Below are 17,295 nucleotides of genomic sequence, written 5' to 3'. Positions count from 1 at the left end.
AGGAAACAGCCCAGGGCTGAGCTCCAGCCTGGGAAGCTCTGCGAGGCTCCAAGGTGTGTGTTTGTCACAGGCAAGTTTGCAGAGGAGCTGAGAGCAGCAATGAGGGGCCCTGAGGGTCCCTCTGCTCCTTCCGTGACAAACCCAGGAGTGACTGACTGCCTGCAGCACAGGAATGTGGCAGAGGGCTTACCCTGAACTTCTTGGTGTCCAAGGTCTCCTCATCACCCCACTCATTCTGGTTGTCATCCATCAGCGTGCCGTCCGAAGCATTTTTGAGGGGTCTTTAAAAATAAAACCACAGAAAAGGTTATCTCCTGTGCAGGAACTGTTTGTGATGTTTGTCCACGTACAGCCACAAACTGAAAGAAGAATCAACCAATTTCCAGGAGGTTCCCCTCAGGCTGCATTTCATTTTTTTACCAAGTGCAGAAAAGATTACAAAGCACAGACCATACGGAACACTGTTTTTTTCCCCGTGCAGAACTTTAAGACCCCTGATTCTCCTCCTCCCTGCCACACCACTAAGATGCACTAGGGAACAAAACTCCAGCAGGTTTCACCCAGAAGAGCCCTGAGCATCCCTGGGTTTTAGCAAGCGAATTACTCACTTCAGCCCAACAGAATCCTCCCCGAGGGGTTCCCGTCGCTTCTTCTTGCTGGACTCTGTCACTTTGAAGCCTTCAGGGAACCAGAGCTGCCCATGCTCCCTGCGGCGCTTGCGGTTCACCAGCACCCCCAGCCCGATGAAGGCGAGCAAGACCAGCGCAGCCCCCACCACGTACATAGGATACAGCTGGGAGTTCTTCGTGGGCTCGGCTGTCTCACCTGCAAAACAGTGGGGCACAAAGAGATGCTGAGACATTAAGCTGCATAGCAAACCAGGGACGGAGTGGAAATGAAGGAAAATTTGTTAATAGAGGTACCTAAGTCTGATCTAAATCAGCACACCCCCCCCCCCCCCAAAAAAAAAAAAAAAATAAGGTCATTTTATACGCTATTAATCAGAATTGCAAACTATCGGCAAATTCTCGGCTGCACAAGGCAGCCTGCACCAGGAGACAGCTTCACTTTTTTCTCCTTTAAGGAAAAGGATTAGCAAACTTCAAATCATTGCACTTGCATTGAGCTGTTAAGACAAAAGGATTTAGGGGGGATTTTCAAGATACAAACTTCAACTCCTTGCATGTCACTGATTGATTGGAGCTGCTTGGGTTTTCTTTTTCTTTTCTTTTTTTAATAACTTTTAGAGTGATAATGATTTTGAAATAAAACCTGGAATAAGCAAAAATAATAAAGCGGGTTTGCAATTTTTTAAAATAAAAGACTTAAAGGAAAAAAAATATATATGAGGTTATTAAAACCAAACTGCTCAAATGCAGCCAATTGACAAATAACTAAACTCGGGGAAGGCTGGCAAGTGTTTGCTGTCCCTCCTCCTCAAGTGAACAGCTGTACTTACTTTTGACAGCTTCTATTTTGTAGGGTATGTTCAGGTTGCCAAGGGAGGCCAAGGCTCCCAGGAATGCTGCCACATCGGTGGCACTCTGGAAGCACTGGGAAGACGACTGGATGCACTGGCGGTTATCAATTTCCAAGTAGACAATGGATCTGTGAGAGAGAAGAGTCACTAAGGAACAGGGAGAGATGACCACACTGAGGACACGGGCCAGACCTGTCTCCCTTCCCTCTTTAACCCCCATCAGGGGGAATTAGAAGGTGGGAACCCATCCCTTTGCTCCCCTGTGGCCCAAAGCCTGCAGCTCACAGGTCTGTTGGATTTGCCTCAGTGAATGCTGTAAAATCCAGCTCTTTATCTACAGGAATGGAAGAGAGTCTCTGCTTCACAATGTTTTATAATTACCCAGACACTAGAGTATCTTAAATAATGCTGTTTGGGAGCTTTCAGATCTTCTCATATCAGTTTCACTGCTCTAACTCCTTTGCATTCAGGGGTTTTTGGTTGAGACCACGGAGAGGGAGCAGGTTAGATGTGTATGTTTACACCAAAGATCTCCAAACACAGATTGCAGTAATTGAGTTTTACAACAAAGCTCTAGAAAGCATTTCCCAGGGAGAAAATGAGGCTTAACTTAATGACTTCCTGAAGTCAGACAGTCGGTCAGGCCAACCTCTGCTTCCAGGTCCCACCCAGCCCAGCCCCGGCTCCCAACAATGCACAGGACTCCTTCAATCGTGAGAGCTGGGCAGCATTGTATCAGGGATTCCTGAATGATCACTCCATTTTCCCACATGAGAGCAAAATCCGGTTTCTGTTCACACAGCAAGCAACATCTAAATACAATTATCTGGCCTACATCCTTCCCTTGCTAGCGTGTTACTATTATCAACACAGAGAACGCAGTGAGTGCTGCTCAGAGAACATGGAACCCTCTTACCCTCTGATGTCCATCTGGTCGAGCTCCCTCTTCTGCCTCCTGCCAGCCCGGGAGTAGAGGCTGCTCTTCACTTTGTTGATGACAGCACTGGACATATCTGACCAGTCCTCTGTGGACCTCTTGATGTAATGTTTTTTCAGCTCCTCCTCGTTGCCGTAGTATGGGAAGATCATATACTCCCCCTTGGGGTTCTTCTTGAAGACCACGTTGGTGTGCAGCACACGGCTCAGCTCCCGCAGGAAGTTGAAGGAGTTGTTCTTCAGGTTCTCGGGGGTGATGAGGACCACCACCACCAGTGTGCCATCGGCCAGCTTCTCTGGCATGTTGTTTGCACAGTCCAGACCATCCCACTCGCACTCAAAATTGTTGCAGCCCTGGTCGCAGTGACCATCCGAGAAGTGATCTTTGCAGTACTGGTCATACAGAGGGCTGGGGGGGGGAAGAAGCAAGGCAGAAGAGAGAATTAGACCAAGTATTGCAAATAACACCTATCTGCTGAGAAAAGCAGCGGTGGTCTCTCTTTTATATAAATATTCTTCACCCTGACAGACACTAAACCAGCTTACACAGAAAGCAGCTGTTTCATGCAGCACTATGAAGCATTCGCTGCAGGTGAGAGAGAGCAGCTGTTAAATTATAAAAGAAAAAGGAACAAATTGCTGTGACTCAGAGAAGGCATGGGGACACAGAATAGTTACTAAAACCAGAGCTGGTCCAGGAATCTGGGACTAAGTTCCTGCTGTTGCCAAAGACAATGTTTGGGAAATGCTTGGATGTTAACATCATCATGTTTCCTGGCTGCTCTTCCATCTGGGGTCTCCCTGACTCTGTTACTGCTGTAAGTTGGAGAATTCACTTCTGTGGAGTGATACAAGCAAGGACAGGGAAGCCATCTGCAATGAGTCAAACCCAGAGAGCTTCCAAGTAGATGTAAACTCAGAAGGACCACAGGGGAGATGTGACTGCTTGAGTTGCAGCCTCACAGGCAGCAGAACAGAATGTTGGGAGTGAACAGCAGGCCTGAGTCGAGGAGTTTCACCAGATACAATCAGAACAACCAGAGGGTCACCAGAGACGGTGACCCTGACGGGCTTCAAAACAAGAAGGTTTTAAAGAAGCCACTTACTTGCACTGCCCCTCGTATTTCTGGCAGTCAAACCCATCGTAGAGGCAGCCAGCATTATTGCACTGAGAGTCACACTTGCCATCGTTGAAATACTTCCAGCACTGCAGAGACTGGGAGCAGTTCTTCCAGGGGTCGTTGAAGTTGAGGGAGCAGTCGCCCCCGTCCCAGCCGCAGGCGTGGTTGTTGCATTTCCCGTCGCAGATCTTGTTGCCGGCGTAGCCCGCGCACACGGCGATCTCGCACTTCTCCTCGATCTTGGGGGGGATGATGTCCTGCCCGATGCCGCCCTGGAAGTCGAAGTCGAGGATGTGGCAGTTGAGGCCGTTGAAGTTGGCGGGGCAGTTGCAGCGGTAGAAGGGGGAGGCGTCGCTGGAGAACTCGCAGGTGCCCCCGTTGTAGCAGGGGTTGGAGGTGCAGGGGCTGCTGGCCGGGTACTGGCACTCGGGGCCCGTGAAGGCCGGCGTGCACATGCACTTGGAGCTCTTGTGGATGGAGATGCAGGTGCCACCGTTCAGGCAGTGCAGGTTGCCACAGGTGCGGGAGTCGTTCTCGCAGGTGGCACCCACGAATCCCTGGGGAGGGCACAGCAAGGAGGGAGTCAGAGCCACTGAAGCTGTGCTACAAGCAGCATTAACACACGTGTGTTCTGGGAAACTGACACTCACCCTCTAAAGCTGGTGATGGGCAAGAGTAATCTTGAATGTAAAGCCCATTAGAGCATCCCCCCAAAGTGAAGGGAGCTCTTCTCCCTATCTTTCTGTCCCACTTTATGTGGTCCAAATAACATTCAGCCTGTTCTACCTTCAGGCCTGAGCCACCTTCTCTTAACTCTATTCCAGCATCCTTGCAAGCGTGGAGGGTGCACATTTATGGATGCACCCACAGCAAAGCATCCTCCCATTCATGCCCATCCCAGCTGGGGAAGCCTCAGGGGCTGAACTGGCCTCTTGACCACCTCTCATGCCCACACTCATTCCCTCCTCCCGGAGAGGAGCAGGCACCTACCGGGGGGCACTTGCAGATGAAGCCACGGCCAGTGTTGCTGGCAACAGCACAGGTTCCCCCATTCCTGCAGGGTTTGCCTTTGCAGCCGTCCACCACAGTGTCGCAGCGACGGCCTGCGAGGGAGAGGAGCGTGTGAGGAGCAGATGAAGGCGTGCAGGGATGCCTGGGGGGGCTGGGGGCTGCACCCTGTGAGCAGAGGGGATGCAGTGCTCACCTGCATAGCCAGGTCTGCACTCGCATTTGTAGTCGTTGACCCGCTGCACGCAGTTCTGGGTGCCGCGGGCGTCGCAGGGGTTGGACAGGCACTCGTTGACATCTCCCTCGCAGCGCTCCCCTACAAAGCCAGGGGGGCAGATGCAGCTGTAGCCACCTACCCGATCCTTGCACTTGCCATTGTTAAAGCACTTGGGCCCCAGGGTGACCGGATCAAAGAAAGGGCTGCAGTCATCCACATTGATCTCACAGTGCACCCCTAGAGAGAGGGGGAACAACCCACACAGCTCATCAAACAGTATCGGGGGGCCCGCTGCTCCCGTGTGTCAGCCTGCCCTGCCAAGGGGCTGAGCCTGGCCACGTCAGTGGCAGCCTGAGCCACCTCTCGGGCAGGAGGGACATGGCACCACAAGGCCAAGGCCGCGTGGCCTTGATGGCTAAGCCCACAAGCAAACACAAACCTTGCCCGCCGCGTTTGCTGCTGCCAGCCCGAGCAGCTAATGAGCAGAATCCAAGGATATCTGCACTCAACCCACTAATGCCCCAGCCTGGGGAATTAATTTACCTTGAGTTCCTCTGGGGCAGGAGCATTTGTAGGTATTGATGAGATCGATGCAGGTTCCTCCATTCTGGCATGGGTGGGACAAGCACTCATTGATCTCCTCTGAGCAGTTAACTCCATGATAACCAGCCACACACTGCAAGGAGGAAAGAGGGGAACTATCAAAGAGGTTCCTTCCATTCCACACAGCCCTAGGAGCACAGCCAGCACCCAAATCTCCAACTCGGTAAAGAGGCATCATGCAAGGGCAGCACCTTGGGCAGCAGAAAAGCAATAACTGAGGCTTTTTCTCTAGGAATTCCTGCCCCCCAGGCACCCACCTCGCAGGAGTAGCCTCCCAGGTAGTCTGTGCAGGTGGCTCCGTTCTGGCAGGGGTTTGGGGAGCATTCATCCACCTGCTCCTCGCAGTAGCTGCCGGTGTAGCCGGCTTGGCAGCGGCAGAAATGAGTGTTGCCAGTGTCAACACAGAGCCCTGAGTTCCTGCAGAGGTGTGCTACATCGATACCTGTCAGGGAGAGCAGAGGGAGATGCAGGGACCTTGGTGACACCCACACACCACAGGGCCATGTCCTGGCCACCACACATCCCACAGGGAATCAATCACAACCTTGGTGACACCCACACACCACAGGGTCATGTCCTGGCCACCACACATCCCACAGGGAATCACAGCCTTGGGCGTGCATTCCTACAGCAATCCTTGAGATTGCTCTGTGCCAAAGATGCCCACCAAGAGAACTGGCCACATCCCTGCTCAGTGCCCAGCACAGGGGACACCTGGGGACCCCAGCCCGGCCCTGTACAGGTGGCAGGGCCTTACCTTGCTGCTTGGCAGCCACCTCGCAGGACACGCTGGGGACATCGCAGTAGAGCCCTGTCCAGCCGCTGTTGCACTCGCAGTGGTACAGGTTGCTGGTCTGCCAGCACTTGCCTCCGTTTTTGCAGGGCGAGGAGTCACACCAACGCACCAGGTTCTGGGGGAGCAGAGCAAGAGATGAGGGTGAGGACCCAGCAGGGCTCCTGCAGGAGTGGAGACTGCAGTGGCCCCCAGATCCCCCCAGCAGCATCCAGCCCGGGTTCCTGTACCTGGCAGTTGAGCCCGGTGTATCCCTGGGGACAGGTGCACTTGTACGTGCCGTAGCTGTCCTGACACGTGCCCCCGTTCAGGCACGGCTTGGAGTCACACTCGTTGATGTTGTGCTCGCAGTAGCTGCCCGTGAAGCCGGGCGGGCAGACACAGGTGAAGGTGTTGATGCCATCCACGCATGTGCCACCGTTGAAGCAGGAGCTGGGGACGCAGACATCGCACCCCAGTGAGTCACGGCCGGCCATGCCCCACGCCAAAGGCACAGCAACCCAGGGCTATGGGGACCTCAGCCCCTCGTCCCAGGTGGCAGGACTGTACCTCTCTGTGCAGTCAGGGGTGTTGTTCTCGCAGTGGATGCCGCTGAAGCCGGAGGGGCAGGTGCAGGTGTAGCTGTTGACGCAGTCGGTGCAGTTGGCCCCGTTCTTGCAGGGGTTGCTGGCGCATTCATTGATGTCCTCCTCGCACTTGGGCCCACGGAAGCCAGCCAGGCACTCGCAGAAGAACGTGCCAATGCCATCCGAGCAGGAGCCACCATTGTGGCACGGATCTGGAGAGGAGGGACGTGCACGTGAAGATGTGATGGGTCCAGCTGTGGTGCAACAGCCCAGCCCCGGAGCTGCCCCACGGCACTGTCCCCATACACATTCCCTGGCCACGGGGAGGAATGGACTGAGCCCATGGACTGGGCAGAAGCCACACCAGCCCCTCCAGAAGACTGGGCACAAGGAGAACCCATTGCACACACTGTCCCCCCCAGCCTCCTTCCTCCTGCCTTGGACTGACACAGCTCAACAGGGACATGCCTGAGGTGGCCCACAAGACAAGCAGGGCTCACAGCACAGCCCAGGCCACTGTGGCAGCCAGGGCTGGTCCATGCATGGGGAGGAGAAGCCCAGCCCCAGGAAGGGTGGTGAGGCTCAGGGCTGGGCTGGGTGCAGCCGGGGGCAGCCCCTGCTCTTACTGGGCTTGCAGTCGTCGATGTCGGTGTCGCAGTTGCGGCCGGAGAAGCCGGTCCGGCAGGCACAGCGGTAGCTCCCGTTGGTGTTCTGGCACGTGGCCCCATTCCTGCAGGGGCTCTTCACACACTCATTGATGTCAATCTCACAGGTCTGACCTGGGGACACAGCAGGACAGGGATTGTGTGGGCTGCGGGTGCTGGTGAAAGCCCCAGGGGTGACAATGACATCCTGGGCACCGCTCGCACCGGGGCAGAAGCCAAGGGATGCAGGCAATGGTTGTGTCCCACCTCCCCAAGGCCTGGCTCCCTCCCCTGTGCCTTTCCCTCCCTGTGGGGAGTGGGGGCTTCTAACCCTCAAAAGGGCCATGCCCATACCTTGCCAGCCAGGGGGGCAACTGCAGGAGAAGCTCTTGTAGTCCTCTGACTCCTGGCACTCGCCACCGTTCTTGCAGGGGCTGCCAGCACAGGGGGCCAGCACATCCTCACAGGTGGCTCCTGCACAGGCACAAGTACCAGCTGACACCCTCCAAAAGGACAGGTGGCCCACAATCCCGCTACCCCTGTCCCTTGCCCTGGTCTGCTGCCAGTCTGGGAAGGCTCTGGACCTCCCCAGCACCCCAGGGCAGCCCAGCTGGGGCTGTCTCTTCCATTCAGGGTCACCTATGACCCCGAACCCCTACAAACTTTTAAGCCCTGGCTATCTGGGCTGCATGACAGCACTGCCCACTTCCTTTGGCAGGGAAGTGCTGCTCGGGGTGTCTTTTCCCCCTTGCGCTCCCTCCCCCCTTCCCTCTCCGCTGCTTTTCCTGTTTACGTCCAGCCAAGGGACACGTTCCCTCTGAACCCTTATCTTCCCTGTCAGCCAATATCTCCTGAACTGGCCTTTGCTATTTTCCAGAGCCTTCCCCCTCCCCGCCTGCCCGGTCCCCGTCCCCCCCAGGGGTTTCTATGGCCACTGGTGAGGGCAGGAAACAGCTCATGGCTTCCTGCAATTGTGCCGGGCTGCGCGAGCGGAAGCGCGGGGCCGGCAAACAGGAATTGGCTCAGCAGAATCCCTTGGCCCCTCGGCCTCGGATCGCCTCTTCCAGCACGGCCACCGTGGCTGGGGAATGCTGGGGTGTCACTGGGGTGCTGCTGCCCCCGAGCCACCACCCTGCTGCCCTCCAGGAGGAGGAGGAGGAGGAAGAGGAGGAAGCTGCGGCTGGCAGCTTCCCAAAGCTCCTGCAAATTTCCTCCAGCTGGGCCATGGAGAGGTGGAGCCGTGGCTGTGGGCAGCCCCCAGGCAGGGCAGAATGAGGCACTTCGTGCTCAGTGCCAGCTCACTGCATGTGCTGGGACCAGCCTGGTGTCACACGAGAAGCAGAAACTCCACAGAGCTGTGGTGGGTGCTCCCCTCACCTGTGTAGGGCAGGAGGCAGTTGCAGGTGTAGCCAGCAACATCATCGATGCACGTGCCCTGGTTCAGGCAGGGGTTGGAAGCACATTCGTTGATATTGGTCTGACAGTTGGGGCCTGCGTTAGGAAAAATAGACACAAGTGGCTGTGATGGAGGTGTGCTGGTGGCAGGGGGCTGAGGGTACAGTGGGGACACGGTGGGAGTGACAACAGCACACCCATTGCCCTGGGAAAGCCTCCTGTGCTCAGCTCCAGCCCTGAACTCTGCTGAAGGTGTCCAGGAGGGCGGCACTGCCACAGCTCCCAGCCACACCTGGGGTTCCACTGTCCCCAAAATGAAGCTTCATGGAGCACCCACCTCATGAAAGCATCGTGGAGCACCCACCCACAACTTCCACCCAGGCCTCAGTGTGAGGGGAACATGGCAGCACCCCTGGCTGCACCCTTAGAATCACGGAATCACAGACTTGTTAGTGCTGGAAAAGCCCTCTAAGATCATCAAGTCCAACCATTAACCCAGCATCACTGTTCCACATCCACACCCCTTTTCAACACTTCCAATCACGCTGACTCCACCACTCCCCTGGGCAGCTTGTTCCAGTGCCTGACCACCATTTCCAGGAAGAAATTTTTCAGAATATCCAGCCTAACCCCCCCACTTACCGCTGAAGCCCTCCCTGCAGGTGCAGATGTAGCCACTGGTCATGTCCTTGCAGGTGCCACCGTTCATGCAGGGATTGGATTCACACTCATTGTTGTTAATGTCACAGTTTGTCCCACTCCAGCCAGGGTCACAGTCACACTTGTAGCTTTGGGGAAAAATTGGGGCATAAAGAGCTGGTCCATCCTCTAGGCTGCACCAGCCATCATTTATCCAGCAAATCCTGTCCCTTCAGGGAAATATCCCATGGCACTGCCTCAGAGCATGGACAAGCACCAACTCAGGGGACAGACGCTCACCCTCCTGTAACCCTGACTTTGCTGGGGACCCTTTGGTCCAGCCTACCCATTCAATCCATCGTGGCATTTCCCGTGGATGCAGGGGTTGCTGTTGCACTCGTTCACTTCAGACAGGCACTTGGGGTCGTGGAAGCCCTCGGGGCAGAGGCAGGTGAAGCCGTTGATGCCATCCTTGCACGTGCCCCCGTTGTGGCAGGGGTTGCTGGCACACTCGTCGATGTTGATGTTGCACATGCGCCCTGGCACAGGGGGAGCAAGGAATGGTTACCCCATGAGCGTGAACAGCACGGCGTGGGGAGTGCAGCTGCCCCTCCAGCCACCCAGGGAAGGCCTGCTGCAGGCTGGGACCTCAGGACACACTAGGCTGGCTGCAGAGGAGTGGGCTGCCCTGCAGGCAGGCTGGCTTCACACCCTGCATCGCCTGCCTGCCTTCATGAAAAGGGACTGGGAAGAGGCCATGCCCTGGGCTGCTTTGGTCCAGGAGGGAACACCGGAGGGAGGAGGTTTCAGCCTGTAACCCTACCTGCCATGGCTGACAAAGCCAAGCTTTATTTCAGCTCCGAGGACAAGGGGCCGCGCGAGCAGGGAGCGGTGGGGGCTGCTCCCATCAAAGCCCTCCACCATTTCCAGCAGCCATCAAACAAACCAGTTGGACAAGGCAGCAACCTGATACCCATGGGAGTGGGCGCAGCAGGAGTCAAATTCGCAGCACCAGACACCCCTTTGATTTCGGACTGAGCCGGGGTCACCCTCCTGAACAAGCAGGAGCGCTGGAGGGTGTAAAACCTCCTACAAGCGGGATGGCAGCATTCCCCCTCCTTATTGCACCCTTGTCCTGGTTTTGTGAGGCACCAGCAGCTGCAAGTCCCCAGGGTGTGAGGCCCTGTTCTCACCTGTGTACCCCGGCTCGCAGGTGCACTCGTAGCCATTGATCTTGTCAATGCACTTGCCGTAGTCACAGGGGTTGCTGGCACAATCATCCAGGTTGATCTCACAGTTGGGGCCTGGGGAGGAGAGAGGGGTTGTTAAGGTGTCCCCAAGAGGAGAGGATTGTCATTAGGAGGTCCCCAGACCCGCCAAAGCAGTAAAATGAACCCCGCTGGCACCAACTGCCACCACCACCCCACAACAAAGCGCCTCTGCCATGGGCAGCTCCCGGCTGGGGCGCGGTTCCTGCCTGAGCTGGGCACCAAACTGGGAGAACTCGCCCTCGCCCAGGGTGCCCCAGGCTGGCCCTGGCACCAGGGCGGCTGCTGGTGGTGGCCCAGGGCCAACCTGCCCCAGGAAGAGGATGGGAGTGGGATGCTGCACCCGCACTGCCGACCCATGTGGAGCCCCTCCTGCTCACCTGTGGTCCCTTTGAGGCAGATGCAGTTGTAGGCGTTGTTCCTGTCCTGGCAGGTGCCCCCATTTTTGCAGGGCTGGCTCTGGCACTCGTTGATGTTGATGTCGCAGCGGTGGCCCGTGTAGCCGGGCTGGCAGAGGCAGGTGAAGGAGGCGATGCCGTCCTTGCAGGTCCCGTAGTGGCACGGGTCAGGGTCACACTCATCGATGTCGATCTCGCAGTGAGCACCTGTGAAACCTGCCACCAGCAGCAGAGACGCAGGGTGAGGATGGGGGACACGGGGTGTGGCACTCTCCTTCCCACCCTCTCCAGCTGTGAGGCAGCGCACCGGGGTGGCTTTACCTGCCCCAGCGTGAGCTCTGGGACCCCCAGGAGCGGGGTGCAGGCAGGGAGCACCCCGATGTGCTGGTGGGGGGCTGGTCAGAGCCCAGCCTGGGGGCTTTGTCCCGGGGTGCACAATGACCTGCATTAAAGCTGCCTCGGCTGCGGAGCGGGGCCCCGCGCTCGCCCGTGGCTCGTCCCGGAGCGCACGGGGGGCGGCCGCAAGCACCCCCCAATAATAACCCCCCCAGCAGCTCCTATTCTCCAGGCCAGCTCCCTCCCCGCCGGGTTTGGGGGGTGGAGAGCCGAGGACAAAGTACAGCTTTGACTAGACCCCGCCAAGCCCACATAGCAGCTTTTCATCGGGGCTTGGCATTAGCAAGACACTAATTAGAGGCCATTCAGCTGGAAGATTTCTGGCGGGAGCTGCTCCACAAAAGAGCCACTGTTTGCCACCAGGGCTCAAGTCATCATTTTGTGCAACTGCTCCTTGGGTTTCGGTCGGCGAGCCCCCGTGGCCCTGCACCTTGCATCCCCATAGAGGCAGCTTTATTCCTTCCTTCCTGCCTTCCCCCTCGCTGCCGCCCCGGCAGGCGGGAGCACGGTGGGACGGCTGCTGCGGGGCCACACCTCAGGAGTGCCAGGCTCCATACACCTGGTCCCAGGGCCAGCAGGTTCCAGAGCTCCACTTGCTCCACCAACACCAGAGAAAGGGACATCCTGCCCCATGGGAGTCACATCAGCAGGGACCAACCTCATTGATGGGCAGTTCGGGGACACCTGCCACAGCAGGTGCTTGCAGAGGTGGGCACTAAATGATTTGTCAATGTGGTTTCATAGCATATCGCTGGGCAGGACCCCCGCAGCCCCTCAGCATCCCCTCACCTTCAGTGCACTCGCAGCTGTAGGTGTTGGGGCCATCCACGCACTTGGCACCGTTCTTGCAGGGGGTGCTGGCACACTCGTCGATGTCAAACTGGCACAGGTGCCCGTTGAAGCCTGGAATGGAGGGAGAAGTCACGTCCCTGCGCACGGCCGGACCCGCCAGGCTCCTCTCCTTGCCAGGCTCCTCTCCCTGCCAGGCTCCCCTCCCTGCCAGGCTCCCCTCCCTGCCAGGCTCCCCTCCCTGCGCCGGGCAGCTCCCGCTGGGCCCCCCGCATCCCCCCGCATCCCGGCTGGGGCGCCGGGTTTCCATGGGGACGGCTGCTGGGGGCCCTGAATGCGGGGCTGCGACCCACCATTGAGAGCATCTTATTTACATCTCTAGAGGAGCAAAGTCTCTGAACTTCAAAACCTCCTTTCACAGATTAACCGTCTCCCCATTCTCTGCTCCACCCCGTGACTTTGACACCGCATTCAAAGCCGCTGGTGCGGCCCCCAGCAGCCCCCAGCCCTCCTTCCCAAAGAGGGGCCTTTTCAAGTGCAAAGCCGTGGGGTTTAATCCTCCTTCCCCTCTCCCATGGGCGGGAGCTGGAGCAGCATGGCCTGCACGGGGCTCAGCCCCTCATGGCAATTGGAGAAGCCCCCTCCAAAGCACCAAGAGGTGCTCGCTACACTCTCCCCTTTTTGGAGGGCTATGAAATTTAAGGAGCCCATTCTTGGCTGGAGCTGGGATGCATCCCGGCTTTGTTTCCACTAGAGTGGCAGAGGGGTGGCTGCTGGCAGTGGGAGGGTGCCACGTACCAGTGGGGCACTCGCAGTGGAACTCGTTGATCTTGTCCAGGCAGTTGCCATTGTGCAGGCAGGGGCTGCTGGCACACTCGTCCGTGTTGATCTCGCAGTAAACCCCCTCGTACCCTGCCGAGAGACCCAGCGCTGTCAGCACCATGGCACAGGGCTGGCACAACCTGCGTTACACCTGGGCACACCTGGACCCCCCAGCTTTGAAAGGCAGCTCAAGGAGACAATCTACACGTGGTGAGATTTGATGCACAAGCTGCTCCTTGGATCAACAGGTTTTGGCTCAACCCAAATGAAGGCTGGCAAGAGGAATTCAGTGTAGGGCTGATGGCACTCAAATCTCACTTCTTGTCCCCTCCACCACACAACCTTTATCGAGCTCCTTCTTTTTGGTGCTGTCCTCAGGCACAGAGGAGCTATTGACCCAACCCTGCACCGAGCTGAAGCTCAGGGACACTCAAAGCCCTCCCACTGCCCACCCCCAGCACCAAGGCTGAGTCCACAGGGCTGCCCACGCACCGGGCATGCAGATGCACTGGAACTCCCCAATCTGGTCCAGGCAGGTGGCATCATTCTGGCAGGGGTTGGAGAGGCACTCATTGACATCAATCTCACAGCGAGGGCCTGAGTAGCCCTGCAGACACTGGCACTGGAAGGACCCTTGAGTGTTGATGCACTTTCCTGCGTGCTCACACGGGTTGGCTCCTGTAAAACACAAGCACAGCTCTCAGGACTCGCTCCTGGCTGTGCCAGAGCCCTCCCAGCCGTGCTGCTGTCACCCATGTGAGCTCACCCAGCGAGCACTCGTCCACGTCCTGGTTGCAGGCCGGCCCCATGTACCCCGAAGGACACGTGCAGATGGCTTTGCCATTGACAGGGTTGGTGTCGCAGTTGGAGCCCTCGTTGCAGGGGTTGCTGATGCAGGCGTCGTCCAGGTGGCACAGCAAACCTGGGCAGCCAAAGGCACGTCAAGGCCGATGGGCACACGAGTCATTGCTGCGCCAAGGAGCCAGGGGACATGCGGGGCAGGGGACGAGGTGGGGCAGGGCCTCACCTGTGCGGCCGTGGGGACACTCGCAGTAGAAGGAGGCCACCCGGTCGTGGCAGGTGGCCCCGTGGAAGCAGGCGGCCATGGCGCAGTCATCGATGTTCTCGCTGCAGTCCTCGCCCGTCCAGCCATTGACACAGACACAGTTGTAGCCGCCGTGGTTGTTGTGGCAGGTGCCCCCATTCTGGCAGGCGTTGGGCATCAGCTGGCACTCGTCCACATCCTCAGTGCAGTACTGACCTGCCAGGGGACAGGGCACCTGCGTGAAGCTGGCACTGACCGCTGCTATGTGAAGCAGAACAGCTCTGCCCACACTGTGCCCCCGGGCAGGACCCGTCCTCCCAGCCCAGCCCTGTGCCACCAGCATTCCTGGCACTACCTGTCCACTCAGGTGGGCACTGGCAGTTGTAGGTGTTGACGCCGTCCACGCAGGTGCCCCCATTCTTGCAGTTGTTGCCGGGACAGTCGTTGATGTTCTCCTCACAGTTCTGACCCGTGAACCCTGTGCAAAGGAGACACCTGCCATGGTGCCAGCTCACCCACTGTGAGCGTCACCACCATGCCCCTCGCCACCCCCACCTCCAGCAGGCTGTTTGTGATCAGGTGGCTTTGAAGCAGCTGCCTGGCTTGATCTTCATCCCCATTCCGCCTCTGCTGGGGCCTGGCAGGCAGCAGCTTCCTCTGCACAGGGCAGGGTGCCCCTACTGCCACAGCCTCCAGCCCTGGAGACGCTTGCCCCGAGCAGTGCAGGATCTGACTCCACACAAGCCAGAACGAAGCAGGGCTGCTCCCACGGAGGCTTGTGGCACCCAGTGCTGAATCACCGGTGTTTAATTTCACTTGTAAAGAGCCTCAGCAGCAGCGCTCGCCCCTGAGGGGGATCCCAGTCCCTGCCAGGGCGAGCCACAATCCCACACGGCGCTGGGCTCATCCCAGCCCACCTCCTGCTTGGGTTTGTTATCACCTCCAGCTGACAGCATGGAAACCCTGCCACCCCCAGCCTCTGCAGCAGGAGCACAGCAGCCAGGCCCTCCTCAGGACATCTGCCAAGCCACCTCTGACTGACATTTGTGTTAAAAGCTGCATTTATTGTAGGACCCTCAAAGCTCTTGACCCAACTGCTTGGGGTTTGGGATGGCAATGCCAGCCCTCAGTGCCAGTGTCCATCTGCAGCTCCCTCAAACTCCCCAGGGCATTCTGCAGGCCCAGACCAGGCTGCTCCCCACCCAGGCACCAAAAAAGGTCACCTCCACAGGTAAGGACCAGGTGTCCAGACTCATCCTCTGTGAGACCCCAGACCCTGGCCCAGCTGGGAGCTTTCCCCTCACTCTCCCCACGTTCTCCTCTCCCCATCTCCATCACATGGGGAGCAGCCACAGCTTTTTATGATTGCTGGTAGGAGCCCTGAGCAGCTAACATTGATTTGCACCTCATTTTTAAGCAGAGGGGCTGAGCCTGAGCAGCCATAGCTCACAATGTCCTAGATACCGGGATTCACTCATTTTGAACCATCCAAATGAGTAATTAGTACGGCAATTACTTTAAACTCAGGGTTACATTCTGCAGCGATGGCACGATAAAACAGCCAAGATTAGTTTAACTTGAAGAAACCCGGTACAGCCAGGCCTCTCCAGGAATGAAAAGGGGACATTGTTCCACGTTTGCTGTGCCACATACCAGCATATCAATCACTCCCTTATCATGAGGAGCAGCCCCCTGTCCCTCTGCCTCTGCTGCCGTGCAGCTCCTGCATTGTGTGCGATGCAGGAGGTGCTGAAGCTCCCTGGAGCAGGGGCTGTGCCACCCCACGGGAGGTGCAGCAGCTCCTGCAGGATGCAAATCTTCCTGGAAACAGCCCACGGAGCCACAGCTGGGTGTGACAGCGCCGATGCTGCCTGCCAGGAGCAGGGCTCTCCCCCAGGCTGTGCCTCACCTTCCCTGCTCAGTGAAAGTGCCTCGTCAGCAGAACGGCAGGGCAGGGCCAGCGCAGCTCCTCCTGCCACCTCCCCCTGCCCATCCCTGTGGGACAGCGCTGGAGCTGCTCCACAGGAGCATCACCCCCCAGCATCAGCCTGGAAGGAAAGGCTTCCTTCCTGGCACTGCCCAGTCACCCCACACCTCCCCGTCCCTAAGGACAGGAGCTTTGCTCCAGCCTGGGTGAGCAGCGGTGGGGGTGAGGCAGGAGATCCTGCAGGGCCCTGTCTGTTCTGGGTGGTTCATGAGATTCCTGAGGTACTGCAGCCAAAAGCTTTGGGAAGGGGGTGGAACCTCTGAACCCGTGTCAGACATCGAGGCCAGATCCCCGCCACAGCTCACAGGGATCACTTATCTTCCCTAACCCAGCAGGGTGTGGGTGTCTGTGCCATCTGGGAGACCCCATCCCCACCTTGATGCCACGCTCCCAGCAGAGATGGGGCAGGAGCCCCATGGCAATGCCCAGCCCTGCCCAGGGTGCAGAGCAGAGAAACCACCCAGCCCTCATCCTGCTCTGGCCACGGCTGGGCTATGGGTGACCAGAGGATCACACCAACCCCACAAGAGACTCCTCAGGCAGCGCAGTGCTGCCCACAGCTTCCTTCCCAGGGACAGGGCGGGTGCATCCCCTCCACATCTACCACAACTGGCCAGTGTGGCTGGCTCGGGTGAGGACAGCACTCATCCCAGGAAACGCAACATGGTCTGAGCGTGGCTCTGGGCTGAAAGTCCAGTTTCATTTCTCCAGCTGACCCAGGGACAAGTGGAGCAGCTCAGTCCCCTCTGCTCCCTGCCCTTACTGCACTGCACACCCACTGTCTGAGGGCAGAAGTGAAAGGGCTTGCTGGGGTCAGGGAGGCCTTTCACAGCTGCTGTTCTTCTCTAGGGTTTGCAGGGTGCCCAGCTCCTTTCCAGGGTGCCAAGACCCCTTCCAGGGTGCTGAGCTCCCAGGACAGTGCCCGCCAGGCCCCTCCACAGGAGCTCTCCGTGCCAGAGGCTGCAATCCTGCTGGCCTGCTCCAGGGTTTGCCGGAGGGAGCAGCAGCGAGCACAGAGAGGGTCTTCCTTCCCCAGCTCCATTAGCACTCGGAAACTTTCCAAAATAGCTATTCCGGGCTAATTATTCCATTCTGGAAGTGGATTAAGCTAAAGCGGAAAAAGGCACTCTTATTCTGGAATATGAGCATCCGCACAGGGGCCTCTGCTCAAACAGTTGTTTTGGAAGA

General features: G+C 57.9%; 1 protein-coding gene across 2 annotated transcripts in view; it reads right to left on the bottom strand.

Annotated features, from left to right (window-relative positions):
• The window catches only part of NOTCH1 (notch receptor 1), a 42,278-nt gene that overhangs the window by 5,637 nt on the left and 19,346 nt on the right, over positions 1–17,295 (bottom strand). The window contains exons 5-29 of one of the 2 annotated variants that reach the window (XM_021543598.3): positions 14,476–14,598; positions 14,103–14,336; positions 13,842–13,997; positions 13,568–13,753; positions 13,052–13,165; positions 12,254–12,367; positions 11,051–11,284; positions 10,596–10,706; positions 9,749–9,941; positions 9,406–9,551; positions 8,746–8,859; positions 7,723–7,842; positions 7,351–7,503; positions 6,708–6,936; positions 6,389–6,590; positions 6,123–6,276; positions 5,623–5,807; positions 5,306–5,438; positions 4,742–4,999; positions 4,528–4,640; positions 3,523–4,094; positions 2,397–2,825; positions 1,460–1,608; positions 609–825; positions 191–281 (exon numbers count right to left, since the gene is read on the bottom strand). In XM_021543598.3, the coding sequence (XP_021399273.2) occupies positions 191–281; positions 609–825; positions 1,460–1,608; positions 2,397–2,825; positions 3,523–4,094; positions 4,528–4,640; positions 4,742–4,999; positions 5,306–5,438; positions 5,623–5,807; positions 6,123–6,276; positions 6,389–6,590; positions 6,708–6,936; positions 7,351–7,503; positions 7,723–7,842; positions 8,746–8,859; positions 9,406–9,551; positions 9,749–9,941; positions 10,596–10,706; positions 11,051–11,284; positions 12,254–12,367; positions 13,052–13,165; positions 13,568–13,753; positions 13,842–13,997; positions 14,103–14,336; positions 14,476–14,598 (4,730 nt within the window). The remainder of the gene's footprint in view (positions 1–190; positions 282–608; positions 826–1,459; positions 1,609–2,396; positions 2,826–3,522; positions 4,095–4,527; positions 4,641–4,741; positions 5,000–5,305; positions 5,439–5,622; positions 5,808–6,122; positions 6,277–6,388; positions 6,591–6,707; positions 6,937–7,350; positions 7,504–7,722; positions 7,843–8,745; positions 8,860–9,405; positions 9,552–9,748; positions 9,942–10,595; positions 10,707–11,050; positions 11,285–12,253; positions 12,368–13,051; positions 13,166–13,567; positions 13,754–13,841; positions 13,998–14,102; positions 14,337–14,475; positions 14,599–17,295) is intronic. The other variant, XM_021543599.3, reaches the window with a different exon arrangement.

Source organism: Lonchura striata, chromosome 22, assembly GCF_046129695.1.
Source record: "Lonchura striata isolate bLonStr1 chromosome 22, bLonStr1.mat, whole genome shotgun sequence".
Taxonomy (NCBI): Eukaryota; Metazoa; Chordata; class Aves; order Passeriformes; family Estrildidae; genus Lonchura; species Lonchura striata.
This window is presented reverse-complemented; position numbering and strand designations above follow the sequence as displayed.